At 34.7% G+C, this 14,670-nt stretch overlaps 1 protein-coding gene across 5 annotated transcripts in view; it reads left to right on the top strand.

The window, feature by feature from the left end:
- LOC125666805 (serine/threonine-protein kinase tousled-like 2) overlaps positions 1-14,358 on the top strand; it is a 52,052-nt gene extending 37,694 nt beyond the window's left edge. For 2 of the 5 annotated variants that reach the window (XM_048900098.2, XM_048900099.2), the window contains exons 15-21: positions 35-124; positions 381-550; positions 1,207-1,342; positions 1,536-1,647; positions 3,877-3,984; positions 4,504-4,607; positions 8,659-14,358. In XM_048900098.2, the coding sequence (XP_048756055.1) occupies positions 35-124; positions 381-550; positions 1,207-1,342; positions 1,536-1,647; positions 3,877-3,984; positions 4,504-4,607; positions 8,659-8,770 (832 nt within the window). In that variant the 3' untranslated portion in view covers positions 8,771-14,358. Of the gene's footprint in view, positions 1-34; positions 125-380; positions 551-1,206; positions 1,343-1,535; positions 1,648-3,876; positions 3,985-4,503; positions 4,608-5,818; positions 5,999-8,658 lie in introns of all 5 variants that reach the window. The other 3 variants (XR_007366913.2, XR_007366914.2, XM_048900100.2) reach the window with 3 other exon arrangements.
- The last annotated feature ends 312 nt before the right edge of the window (positions 14,359-14,670 follow it).

Genomic DNA, 14,670 nt, shown 5'->3' with positions numbered 1-14,670 from the left:
CAAATCTGAGTAATTCACTGTTGTTGTTTTGTAGACACGCCCTAAGGGAATACAACATTCACAAAACATTGGACCATCCCAGGATTGTTCGGTTATATGATGTTTTTGAAATCGACAATAATTCGTAAGTGCAAAGTCTTCGTCTCTTATGAACTGTTGTCATGTACAACCCAAACTTAACTGTTGTCATGTACAGATCAACCCAAACTTGACTGTTGTCATGTACAACACAAACTTAACTGTTGTCATGTACAACACAAACTTAACTGTTGTCATGTACAGATCAACCCAAACTTAACTGTTGTCATGTACACATCAACCCAAACTTAACTGTTCTCTTGTTCTGACTCCATTGAACATAGAATTCTCTATTTTTGCAGATTCTGCACGGTGCTGGAGTATTGTGAGGGAAATGACCTTGACTTCTACCTAAAGCAGAACAAATCCATTCCAGAAAAGGAAGCTCGCTCGATCATCTCGCAGACGGTCAGCGCTCTCAAATATCTCAATGAGATCAAGCCCCCTGTGATTCACTATGACCTAAAACCAGGTAAAGTATGTGTAAAGGGGGATAGTGAGGGACGAATGCCTTAAGTGTGTGTAAAGGGGGGTAGTGAGGGACGAATGCCTTAAGTGTGTGTAAGGGGGGTAGTGAGGGACGAATGCCTTAAGTGTGTGTAAAGGGGGTTAGTGAGGGATGAATGCCTTAAGTGTGTGTAAAGGGGGGTAGTGAGGGACGAATGCCTTAAGTGTGTGAAACTTTGTCGAGGGTAGTGAGGGACGAATGCCTTAATTGTGTGTAAGGCGGGTAGAGAGGGACAAATGCCTTAATTGTGTGAAACTTTGTCGAGGGTAGTGAAGGACGAATGCCTTAATTGTGTGAAACTGTTTGTTGAGGAAATGTTCATGACATTTCATTTTTGCGAGACCGATGGCATTCTAGCCATAGATTGACACTGTATCAACAGAGATGTAACTGAGATGATATGATGGTTAGATGTTTGTTAATTAATTCATAGATTCTGTGACATTATGCTAAACTAACACACACAGACACCACCCAAAAAATATATATAAAATAAAAAACTAACTACAGTATGCTATAGAAATAAATGAGACTAAATAATTTATAGATGAATAAAATGATTTTGGAAAGTCTTCAGGATTGGCAGGTAAATCTCATGCCGGATTTGGTGTATTTTGCAGGAAATATATTACTGGGAAGCGGGTCTGTTAGTGGGGAGATTAAGATCACGGACTTCGGCCTCAGCAAGATCATGGATGAGGAAAATATTACTCCTGATGGCATGGATCTCACTTCTCAAGGAGCGGGAACATACTGGTAGGCAGGAAATTTTTTTCAGTCTTTTGCATAACACAAGATGAATTTTCAGACACTGAATCTGAAGCGTATGTCTGTCTGTGTGGTTCAAAAAAATTTACATTACATTCTCTCATGTGATAGTAGAAGTCGGTGTTCATGGACACGAGTGTAGATTTTCATTTTATCTGTGTTATTTTTTTGTCTTGTACAGGTATTTACCACCAGAGTGCTTTGTTGTGGGGAAAAATCCTCCAAAAATTTCTTCCAAGGTTGATGTGTGGTCAGTGGGCGTGATATTTTACCAGTGTTTATATGGCAAAAAGGTACGTGCATGTAGTGGAATAGCATTGAAAGCGTAATCTTTTTTCGTGTTATTTGCATACTGTTAAGGTCTTGTATATGGCAGTGAATTCTTTCTAGCACATGTGACAAAATGAAGCTTCCAAGAAATTACTGTATATACGGTTATTTTTGCCCTGTATTATTTTTCGCCTTTCTACACTTGCAGACAGTTTCGTTCCGTTTTATTTTCGCCTTTCTACACTTGCAGACAGTTTCGTTCCGTTTTATTTTCGCCTTTCTACACTTGCAGACAGTTTCGCTGCTTTTTAAATTCGCCCAGACATATTTGTGTTAAAAGAGAGATATGAGAGAAAAAATAGTTTCGCCCACTCTTAAATTCGCCCAGTGACAACAAGGGCAAAAAGGGGCAAAAACAAAGCGGTGGCGAATATTTCCCTGTATGCAGTAATGGCATTGCTAAGAGACTGTTAGTAATCGAGATGTAGTACTTTGTTTTCTACAGTGCCATTGTTATTGCAGAGATCAAAGAAATACTCTCCATTACGTACCAATTAATCAACAGAGTACCAGAACAGTGTTACATAATTTAGAAATGTTCCCTAGAAAAATACATTGATGGATTTACTTATTGAGACCATCCTGGTTTTTTTGTGTTTTTCGATCTGATTAGACGTTGTATATTGCCTTCAAACAGCTTATTGAGACCATCCTGGTTTTTATGTTATTTGATCTGATTAGACGTTGTATATTGCCTTCAAACAGCTGTTTTAGGTAGACCTAAATGATGGCTTTTCAGCAATCCTACCATTTTTATATTTTTTACACGACAATAAAATAAATGACTGTAGGATATTTTTTACATTCAACAAAAAAGCAGTCGTCTGCGGTCCAAGCTTGATACGTGTTTCACCTGTATAGTTGGACAGCGTTCAGAGCAGGCCAGGATTTCTTAAAAAGAACCTTAAGTTGAAACTTAGACATAAGTCTGAGAATTTATTCAAGTTTTGACTGCTCAAATGAAAGAAAACTCAAATTTAAGTTTTAGATTTCTTTGAGAAATCCAAGCCTGGTCAGATGATTACATCACATTGATAATCCGTCAGCAAACTAAATACTGGAAATATCTTTCCAAATAGTAGATCCTATAATCTCACCCTAGTCGTGAGCAAAAATCATGTATTTCTTTTCTGAAGCTCCCATGACGTCTGAAGTGACCTAATTCATAGCTGTACGTGAAAATGATCAGCTGTACGGTATATTTCTGAGCTGTAGTAGAATAGAAATGAAGTTCTTATTTTCATGGATGATGCAGGATAAGCTATGAGGTCAATAAATGTTGTTTTGAAATGTAGGTACAAAACAACATTTCTCCACCTCAAGAGGTTATCTTTCAACATCGAACTTATTACTGGGATAAACAATTACAGAAAACAACATGATTATTATTTAAAGTGCAAGTGTTGTGCATCAAATGAACATTTAGAAACATAGGGAAAGTCACTTAAACAAAATTATAAAACAAGTTCGGATATCGCAATTTTTTTTTCTTTTTAGTTTTAACAACATTTAATCAGGTACATAGTCAGGCTTTTACACAACCCTTACAACCCAACCTGACCAGGGGTACAGGGTTTTAAGAATTCCAACTCTTTCATTCACTCAGACAGACATTCATACTAAACAAAGGCTAGAAGTAAAAAAAAGTATCTCAAAATTTTGTTCAAGACACTCAGACGTCGAGATACAGATATTATACTGTATTTGCTTTTCCATTTATTGTTCAAATAGTCATCACCGTCAAATGATCCCGTGGGAATTGGGTTAGAATAGGTCCTCAGTACCCCTTGCTTGCCATAAGAGGCGACCAAATAGGGTGATTCTTCAAATGAAAAACTAAGGTCCCTTGTCACAGCAGGTGTGGCACGGTAAAGATCCCTCCCTGCTTAAAGGCAGTAAGCACCGAGCATAGGCCTAAATTTTGCAGCCCTTCACCGGCAATGGTGACACCTTCGATAGTGTTCTCATTGTCTGTCCTCCTGCCCAACCCAAGTTTTTATCAACATACAAATTTTTCTATAGTATGTCATCTGATTGAATGAATTTTCACAGGTTTCCAATTTGCCAACAGTGATCAATTTGTCAACAGTGACTGTGGTCCCAAATTAGGAAGTGTTCCCGTAATACTAGTGTGTTTTCACAGGAAATTTATAATTTCATGAATGTTAATTTATGAGTTTTGTGTCTTGTAGCCATTCGGACACAATTTATCTCAAGCTGCCATTTTAGAAGAAAACACAATATTAAAGGCTACCGAGGTAGAATTTCCTTCCAAGCCGCCGGTCAGCGGGGAGGCTAAGGTAATGTGTGGCAGGCGATAATGGGTTTGTTTACAGCTAAAATTTCAGTGCATCATGTGGTATGTATCTATTGCAATAGGAGAGCAAGTTGATCATGATTCTTGTTGCAAAGTTAAGAATTTTGGTATATAGAATTTTATTTACAGTAAAGAAATAAATTATGTTGCTTTATAATATCTATGTCAGATTTCTTTTGGAATTTTTAATATCTGTATGTCAGATTTCTTTTGGAATCTTTTTTATGCGAGTACATTCTTTACATGGGTTAATTTGTGTATTAAAATTTGTGTATCAGAATAGCTGAGACATTTATTTCTAAAGATATTTCATATATTTATCGGAATAGCTGAGACATTTATTTCAAGGATATTTTATATATTGCATTTCTCTGCCAAATTTAAAGGTCATTGCCATTCAAAGTCTTGTTTGTACGTTATATATGGTGACTAGAAGTGTAGATCTGTATCGTGTAAATGTGCGTCGATTTCTGTATATGACGTAGCTCTTCCGATTTTTCAGAATTTCATTCGGCAGTGCTTGTTATACAAAAAAGAGATGAGGCCAGACGTATTACTCTTATCTCAACACGAGTACCTTAAACCCACACAACTTAAGTCCAGAGGGTATGTATTACTTTTATCTTAACACGAGTACCTTAAACCCACACAACTTAAGTCCAGAGGGTATGTATAACTTTTATCTTAACACGAGTACCTTAAACCCACACAACTTAAGTCCAGAGGGTATGTATTACTTTTATCTCAACATGGGTACCTTAAACCCACAAGTAAAGACCTGGGGTGTATTTTACAAAAGAACTTATGACTTACGACCAACTTTGCATACTGGAATTCTCCCGTTTATTGCAAGATAAATCACTCCAATGTAAAATAGTGAAAAAATAATGTGGAAAATTAAGTTTCGGAAACGTGTTAATTCCCTCATTTTATACAATTTAAGACTTGCAACTTTGTTGTAAGTTGTTTTGTAAAATGGGCCCCTGGCCTGGAAGTTGTCAAACTTACACCATACTCAAACCCAGCCATGTTTGTTTTAAGTACATCACTGAGCAAGCTCCAAAGCATACTTGAAATATCTTGAGCATGTACTCCATTTGAGTATGAGAATGATTTTATGAAAGTTTTATAACCTTCACTTTTGAGTATGATTACAATTTAAAACACAGTGTTTGAGTATGAAAACGTGCTCAAAAAAGTTTTATAACCTCGAGCGAGGCTACAGGATAAGTGGCAAGTCTTCTTGCAATTTTTAAACCCCAGAATGAAAAACTTGCAGGCATATAGTTTTTTGGCATGTCTGTAGTAAAAAAACGTTATTAACATTGGATATAAATATAACTTTTGAAGTGGAAGCAAAAAGGTTTTAAATTCTAGTGAGATCATTCTTGCCTTTTACTGATACATGTATTTTCTCATTGCACAAAGACATTTCCTACTGTATTAGTGAAAGTTGGGTGGTTCCTTAATACTCAGTAGATAAATGGATCAAAACCTATCTCTCTGTTGACTGATCGATCACTAGATAGAGGTTTTGTAGAGGGAGAGAATGGCACACTTATAACATGTCAGAAGACTATTGTACATGTATCTGTGAATGTACTGTGTCACAAATGAAAAATTCACGTGATGCATGCATATAAATTTTTTTTAAAATTACAAAATATTAAGATGCATGTTGCTTAAAGCAATTGAAGTTTTGAAGATGTATGGTGACACTGAAAGTGTTAATTGACTGCTAAAATACAATTATTGTCTTTATATGATGATAATGTCTGGAAAATGAAAAGTGTTAATGATGGATTTAATTTCTTTAGATCACGGTCTGAATCAATAAAGTCGCGCTCACAGTCGACAGATGGTGACGCTGATGACTATTGATCAATCTGAATGTTCCCCACTAGGCCGTGGTGACACGACAAAACAAAAGTACAGATAACATATAAATGTAACGTCATTGTTTCGGCGGGGGCATATTCATCACAGAGCAAACGTGGGTAAAGTTCAAAAGACGTTAATTTCGGCTATTACACGTACTAGTATGGTGGAAACAAACCCGATCATAAATTATTCCCAACTTTCTTTATTTGAAAGCAAAGTATGGAATAATATCATAACATTGCTATTAAATTTGCTCTTTTTTTTTTTTTTTTTCTTTTTTTTTTCTTTTTTTTTTTCTTTTTTTTTTTGTTGTTGATAAATTTAAAACAAAAATTTAAAGCATTGATAACATCACAGTGCTTTATGTAGCAATTTTATATGATCAAAAAAATAAATTATGTAACTCAGCCAATCAAATTGCATGTTACAAATGAAATTGAATTATGTTAGACATGGATGTAGGATATCACATTGATTTCCTGAAAATGTACTACCATGCTGATGAAATTAGCAAAAATTAACCCTTAGAAACTTTATCCGCTGCTGAGTCATGTTTTTTTTTTGTTGCTCTTGTGTGTTTTCATTAGCTTGTCAGCATTGTTCGTTAAAACGTTTCACACACCTTCATGTATTTTTAGGTCACTTGAGTCCTTGTTGGTGATCTAGTGCTATTGGTTTTTGTCCGTCGCAATCTGTCTGTCATCGTGCATTAACAAATGAACATATTTAACTTCTTGATGAATACCTTTCCAATTCTTTTCAAATTTGGTACAAAGCATCTTTGGCACAAGGGAGACATGAATTGTGAATTTTAGGATTCCTGGATCGTTAGGGTTGGGGCAAAAATTACCGTGTCGTGAATGATCAATTTAAAAATCTTCTCTATAACCACACATGTAAGAGAAACTAAATGCATAGTCATGTAGAGTAGGAAGATCTTTACCAAAATTGTAAATTTCATGATCCCCGGGGTAGAGGTTATGACTCCATGGCGGAGCCAAACTTGGCATATAGTGTTCATGTGCAAAATATTTGAATAGCATCTTCCTTACTGCTCTTAATACTAAATTGAAACTAATGGATATTTATTTCCAAACTTGTAAATTTCATGACCCCAGGGGTAGGGGGTGTTGGTATGTCTTTATCATTGAAAGATGTCCTCTTTAATTTTGTTGATATTATATAAAAACTAAATGCATACTTGAGGAAAAGCAAAAAGGGGATGTACCAAAATTGTGAATTTCACAACCCCGGGGTTCTGATTCTAGGGTGGGTTCAAAATAGTGTATTTTATCAGTATGGGCACTTTCGGGGGCATTTTTGGTTTTTAAAAGAACACATGTTTTATACTGCTGCTGAATTTTAGAATTAGCTTAATTAAGTATTGAAAAAGAGGGAAATTATGATAGATTTTGTAGCCCATGGGGCTAGTGATACCTTTAACTAATGCTCAGGTGACTAATGACCCCTGTAGGCCTCTTGTAAAGTGAATACGTGCGTTAAAAGGAATTTGCTTTATTATTTGTCCCACTTTATGCCATCTGCATTGTAATGCATGTAATCATATATAAAGCATCATTTATTCCACTTTGAGAGTATGATTATCTCGTTTGTTATTTGCCGCTGTGAAAGTGAATTTAGCGGTCGCGAACTTGAGTTTTACCGGGAATTATAGTTATCAGAGCTGGGAATACGGATGTTTGTGACTGTCAAATTGCCACTATCGGTCGCAAATAACAAACGAGAAGATGGTTATTCCCATTCTAATGCAACTTTGTATGTCATGTATGATTTCGTTTGGTTTTGCTTATTTTCAAAAAAATATGATACATCATGAAATGTTTACGTTTGATGTTTTACATTGTAACATTCTACTAGAATAGCTTTCTGTCATTTGAATACTTGTTTAAATGCCTCAAACCTTGGTGCATTAGCCAATCAAAATTCAGATTACTAAACGGTTGCATTAGAATTTGGAATGAAAGAAGTGCAGATATACATTTGTATGTACTGCGAATACAATACAATGTACATGTATAAACAACATTGATTTTCATCCGACCGATTTTGATTTTTCTCACATGAATAATGAAAGTCTTATTATACAATGTAGGTATGAATTATTTTGAATTTCTAATTGAATTATCCTGCATACATAAGCATGTAGTAATTTGATACATAAAAAAATTCAACTATCATTGATGTTTTAGTATTTTAGCACAAAATACCATCTATAGTAATACATTTTGCAATTGAAAGCTATTGCTTAAATCCAACTTTTTGTAGGGCTGAAACGATACGCCCCCTTCATGATGCGATACATATTGCAATACCTATGCCACAATTCAATACTTTCAATTCGATACAATTTACAGAAGAAACCAATAATAACATTGAAGAAAAATTTAATTACCAAGATTCAAAATCATAATTTTAAAAGCAAAATGTTTCAAAACTGCCAAACGGCAAGATAACTGTTGGCTCTGTATTTTAAACTGATAAAAGTTCATGATTATTTTTGCCATCCTCAAGGCAAACAACAGTCTGAACGTTATTTGACGCTATTTTGTCCCTCATCCAGGTAAAAAATAATAAGTACAGGCTGAGTCTGATGTATTTTATGAACCTGTTTGTAATAACTAAAAATCGAGGCAATGAATCGAACATTGAATCGAGAGTTTATATTGAACAGTATCGATATCTCGGTGAATCGTTTCAGCCCTAACTTTTTGACAATTATTTTGGTTTATATTTGATCACTTGTGTTTTCTTTCAGGCATTCAAATGACCCCTCACTAATGACTCAGAGCCCGGGACCACCATCCACTGGTACACATGCACTAACTCTCAGCCAATCCCCCTCATTCACGTTCGGCGAGAAACTATGATAATCAGTTTAGTGTGATATTTTCTAATTCACTTTGCCCTCCCCATTCTCACTGGAAGATAGCAGGGTGCTTGATCTTACCAAATTGAAGGTTGGATTAAATCCCTGATGGAAACGAGGCTTGTGATTAATTCTGGAGGGATTAAACCATGTATGTTTTCTCTCCAGAGTGTAGTGCAAGGGTGAAAGGACTTGAAGAATATTTCATGTGATCAAGCTTTCATCTGGGATAGTGGGGGAAATTCCTTGTTGAAAATGATGAGGAAGAACAGTTGTGAATAGTGATGAATTGTACATAAATTATTGAAAATAATTTCCAACACTGATGCTTCTTGTGTACAATGCAGAAAAACAAAATCGTCATACTTGTTTATTAGGTGTTATAAACAACATTCTTGTTATTTTTTACTTGCCAAATATGTGATTCAGTGATGGAAGTTGTGAGTGTTACCATGGCAATGATGTTTTCCTTGGCAACCAGCATGAAATGTTTTCTTTGAGAGTTTACTGTTTGAATACCAGGCTGTGTGAGAAGAAGTGATGAAGAAAATTTTATCAACAAATCAAATCAACACTACTTCACCCCCGGGGGAAGTCTTCGACTTTAAAGTTCAGCAATGGTCACAATGTCTTCGCCACAGGAAGTAAACAAGAAATTGTACAGGAAATCTGTCGTCAAAAAAATGCAAGAATAACTTCAACATAGAATTTCTGGCTCGGTATAGTGGTATTTTTGTTAGACAGTAGTAGGTAGTGAGCAATAGGAACTTGTTTGTGGTATTGGCTGTGATAAAAGCTTCACTGATGAAGTTTGTCTCATTTCTGGCCTCTTTATCCAAATATTCTGCAATACAATCTCGATACATGGTAATTTTGATGAAGATAATCTTATTTAATTCTCATTAAAAGCTGTGACAGCAATCAATTCATCGTAGACATGATAGAGTATATACACAGAAATTAACAGGGGAAGTATGTTGAATCATGCGAAGAATAGCACAAAAATAGCATCTTTGTAGTGGGAAGTTGTATATCTTTTATTCGCCGTGTATATACCGTGTATTTGGAAGGCTATGCTAAGCGAACATATACACTGTTTCAATGAGCTGGGTAAAGTAAATTTAAAATCGCACTATTTTAGATATCATTTTAATTCTGTCTAACTTCACACAAGGTTAAACGCAGCATGCAATAACCAGAAAGTACCTTTATCTGACGGATGTTGGATAAAGCTATCGTTTATCCACGGGGTGACTTTATCTGACGGATGTTGGATAAAGCTATCATTTATCCACGGGGTGACTTTATCTGACAGATGTTGGATAAAGATATCGTTTATCCACGGGGTGACATACGCCACAAGTGTAAGGGAAATGAATAGTAGTGTAGTTGTTTTTCAGGATGTATTTCTAGAAAATTTGGAGAAAGAAGCCAACTTTGGACAAACAAAATATGCACAGTGACAAAATATGTGTAGGAAATCCTGACTGAGATAGTGCTAACATTGACCGTCGTTTAATGTTGTATGCAAGCATGTAAGATTAGGGCCTGTTGTGTCAAACTATTTGACTTTACGAAGGCATCCTAACATCACAATGATGCACTTTCATTTTTCAAGTTACTTAATTTAGAATATACTAAATCTGATTTGAATTGGATTAGCATTCAAGGAAACCTAGGGAATTTGAATGATAAACCTGCCTGTTATGTGTTGGCTGTGTGATGCGCTCGTGATTCTCCATTATCTGTTCCCTGTGTATGATGGTGATGTAATATTTATATGACCAAGCGACATGAGCACGAATGAGCATGGTGATGTGAAGTGGAGAGATTTCATATCAAATTATTGAGTGTGTTTTCAAATTGGATAAAATGTGTAACTGGTAGTTTCTCGTGTGGATGTTTCGGAACTAGGGCTTATGGACATTGATGATCTTTGAGTATTTGATAATGAGAATTCAAATGTGTCTGTCTCATTTGTTAGCTCACCCGAGTCTTCTTCGGCTCAGGTGAGCTTTTCTGATCAAGTTTTGTCTGTCTTCTGTCCATTCGTAAACTTTTAATATTTTAGACTTCTTCTCCATAAGCGCAGGGCCAATTTTAATCGAACTTACCTTAAAGCTTTCTTGGGTAAAGGGGATTCGTGTTTGTTCAAATGATGGAACATGCCCCCTTTAAAGGGGAGAAAATCATGAAAATGCGAAAATAGAGTGGGGTAATTTATAAATCTTCTCAAAAGAACCACTGAGCCAGAGAAGTTGAAATTTATATGAAAGCTTCCTGACATAGAGTAGATTTAAGTTTGTGCAAATCATGGCCCGCGGTGTAGGATCGGACCGAAATAGGGGATGGAAGTTTTATATGCTGATAAGATATATAGGAAAAATCTTTAAGAATGTCTCTTGAACTATTTAAGCTAAGGCTTTCGTATTTTGTATATACATTCTTACAGCAAGACCTTTCATGTGATGCAATGGTGTGTGATCTTGGTGCCTTGACCTGGAAGTTTGACCTACTTAAAATAGAAATCATACCTCTTCAATATATCCTGAACAATTTAAGATGGATCTTTCATATTTTGTATATAGATTTCTTGTGGCAAGACTTTTCATTTCATACTTTGACCTTGTGACCTTGAAATTTGACCTACTTTTAAGAAAACGTCACATGTTAAATATCTTCAGAACTATACAAGCAGGGCTTTCATATTTTGTATTTAGATTCTTTATGACAAGATCTTGTGATACAATTGTATTTGATCCTGTGACCTTGATCTACTTTTTTAAAAACCTGACTTAATAAATATATCCTAAACTATTTAAGGTAGAGCTTTCATATTTTTATATAGATTGTTGTTGTACCTTGTGACCTTTACCTGGAAGTTTGACGTACTTATGATAAAAATCTGACATTCAATATCTCCTGAACTATTTAAGATAGAGCTTTCATATTTTGTATATAAATGTCTTAAAGCAAGGTCTTTCATTTCATACCTTGATCTATGACCTTGATCTTATCCAGAACAGCAAGGTCATGTTAGTCATATTGGTGTTGACTGTTGAGACATCTCTGTTGTGTGAATTCACTTTCAGTTGTGTTGTGATCCTTAGGTTGGGGCCACAATATGGGGTCAAAAACTTTCATGGGAAGAAAGATTGATAAAAAAAATCTTTTAAAAATCACAGCATTAACAATGACAGGGCCAAGGTGAGTGGAATGGCCCATGGGCCTCTTGTTAATTATGTGGTTTCCAAGGTCTACATAAGGAAGGCTATTTTATCGTGAATCAAATTGCACAGGATCCTTAAGTTGAGATAATCATGTCTATGAACAATTGAAAGCAGGCGAGGTAGTGTAAATTGAAATGTTCTGATTAATCAAATTTCTCGGTGTTTGTAAAGGATTTTGTGGTAATTGTCTTAAGTTATTGAAATCCACACATATGAGATTATGATATTAATTATTAAAACTTAATATTAAAGAAAAAATATATACTTGTCTTTCCATCCTCCTGAGAAAATTAATTCTGTTTATGATAGAAGCCTTTATTAATGATTAAGAAGTAATGTTCAAGGATAATTGAACTAACAGTACTGAATGTATATTTAGAATTTATTAAGTTTGAAGGGAATTTTTTTTAAAAACTTTTAATGCTAAATTTTAATTGAAATTTTTTTAAATTGTGTTTGCTGGTAAGAGTTTTTTTCTCTCTTTTTTGTGTAGTCTAAATTTTATGAATTGATCTTGATCGGACATAGAATTTTGTACTTGAATTAAAAGTAGATATTGTAAAATGGAAAATTTATTGAAAATTGTGTGATTACAGTATCTTTCTTGTGATGGACCGATTATGTGAACTGTTCAATGGTTACTTAAGTGACAAAAAACATGTTACCTGTCACATTATTTTTAGTTATATAATGTTTTCATGTTTGGTCATGTGTGCTTTTACGTACTAATCTAGTTGTGGTGCAAATACTGGAAGACATTCAGAGTTCTTGAAATAGCATTCTTGATTTTGTGAAACATTCAAACTGACAGAACCTAGAACATGATTGGTCCTAATACATTATTATCAGCTCCATACCAAATGACAGTCATTATAGTAAGCTGTTGAGAACTGGAGGCCACCTAGAATTCATTTTTTTTTTTTTTTTTTTAATTAATTTTTGCCATTAAATATTCTTGATTTCCCTCTGAAATTATCTTATCCAGTCTGGATATCACCAGTTTGGTTGTAACCATGGTGATATTGTTGGCAACCACATCTAAAAGCCAAAATTGAAATAAAGAAGATTTTGAAATTCCAAATTTCACTATTTTACACATTTGACATTTAGACTGATAAAGCAATGTTTAATGTTGAACATTGATAATTTTCAAAGCAAATTGGACGAAATCGATATTTTCAAGAACTCTGGATATTGGTTACTGTGCAGTGTTAAAAACAAACTTTCTAACATTTTAGGTGCATTTATTTTTATCTGATATTTTATCTTTGGGCATTGGATAGCAATAATTACTTTCTAATGTTTGGGAACTGAAATTTCAGTTTCAATTTTTTAAAAAAAGAAAAGCACAACTGCTGATAGTTTTTAAGATTTGGTGCAAGCATTTGCTAATTTTGTTGTTGAACTTGCAAGAGTTAACCCCCTTTGTATACTGAAAGCTGTACATTACTTCTTTGGCAGACATTTTAGTCTGGCCAACTTTAAATCTTTACTTTTTTGACGTAACAACTATAATATATGTTGTAAAGGCCGATTAGAAATATTTATTCACAGTTATGTTGATTTTCTATTTGTAACAGGGCAGTATAACAATTAGAACAAAAAAAATTCAGTGGAGGATTGAACTTGTATTTAACTTTGTTTATTTATAGATTATGATTGTTGGTAATCATTGTTTTAAGAAAATCTTATTTAGCATGGTTTTTTTTTAGGTTTACACGGTATTTCATGTGTATCAAGATCTATTATAATCCATCATGGGGTGGTGAACAGCATTTGTAGGAGTCGGTATTTTCTCGCATTGTTCGTCTGCATGAACTGTGACATCAAGCACATGTTCTTGTGCCATTTTTAATTTGTTCCCATTTTATCTGTGTGTTGATTGAGTGAAAATTTGTACATAGTGAATGATTGGGTGGATTTAAACTAGTAGGAAGTTACTGTCCTCACCACAAAGTCAGAAATATACTACGACATAGTACAATATGATGTTGAAGCAGTTTGAGATTATTCTTCAAAAGCACAATGCACAGAAATATATTCTAGTTTGTGAATTTTCCATGTACACAAAATATCCAAAAAAGTGATATGAATGTAATTTTTGATTTTGCTGATGAGGACAGAAACTTTCACTGCTCTCTGTGTGTATAAATGTACAAGCGTTAATAATGATCAGTATTGTCGCTGCTAAGGGTCTTTCACAGTTTTAGTGGGCACATTGTGTGTAAAGAGAGCGTGTTCTATACTTATGGATAAATCCAGAGTATGTCCGCAGAGTGTATGAGTGGTTGCCATGGTTATGTCCAACACACGTGTAATACACGTGTCACGGAAAATAAAAATTATTTTTCAAAAAGTTTGAATTGTATTTATGTATTTATTTATTGCCAGTAGTGTGGTAAATCTTCGGTATCTCGAACATCGATATCTCAAATACCATGAATATCTCGAAGTGATTCGAAAGTCCCAACCACTTATTCTTTTAAGTATTTTACCCTCGATATCTTGAATCCTCAGATATCTCGAAATTTTGTCTCGGTCCCATTGAGTGCGAGATAACAAGGTTTGACTGTATTTTCGACCTCTTCTCTAAAACCACTGGGCCAGTTTCAATCAAACTTGGCAAAAAGCATCTTTTGGTGAAGGACTTTCAAGCTGGGCCATGTCCCTT

Source organism: Ostrea edulis, chromosome 10, assembly GCF_947568905.1.
Source record: "Ostrea edulis chromosome 10, xbOstEdul1.1, whole genome shotgun sequence".
NCBI lineage: Eukaryota > Metazoa > Mollusca > Bivalvia > Ostreida > Ostreidae > Ostrea > Ostrea edulis.
This window is presented reverse-complemented; position numbering and strand designations above follow the sequence as displayed.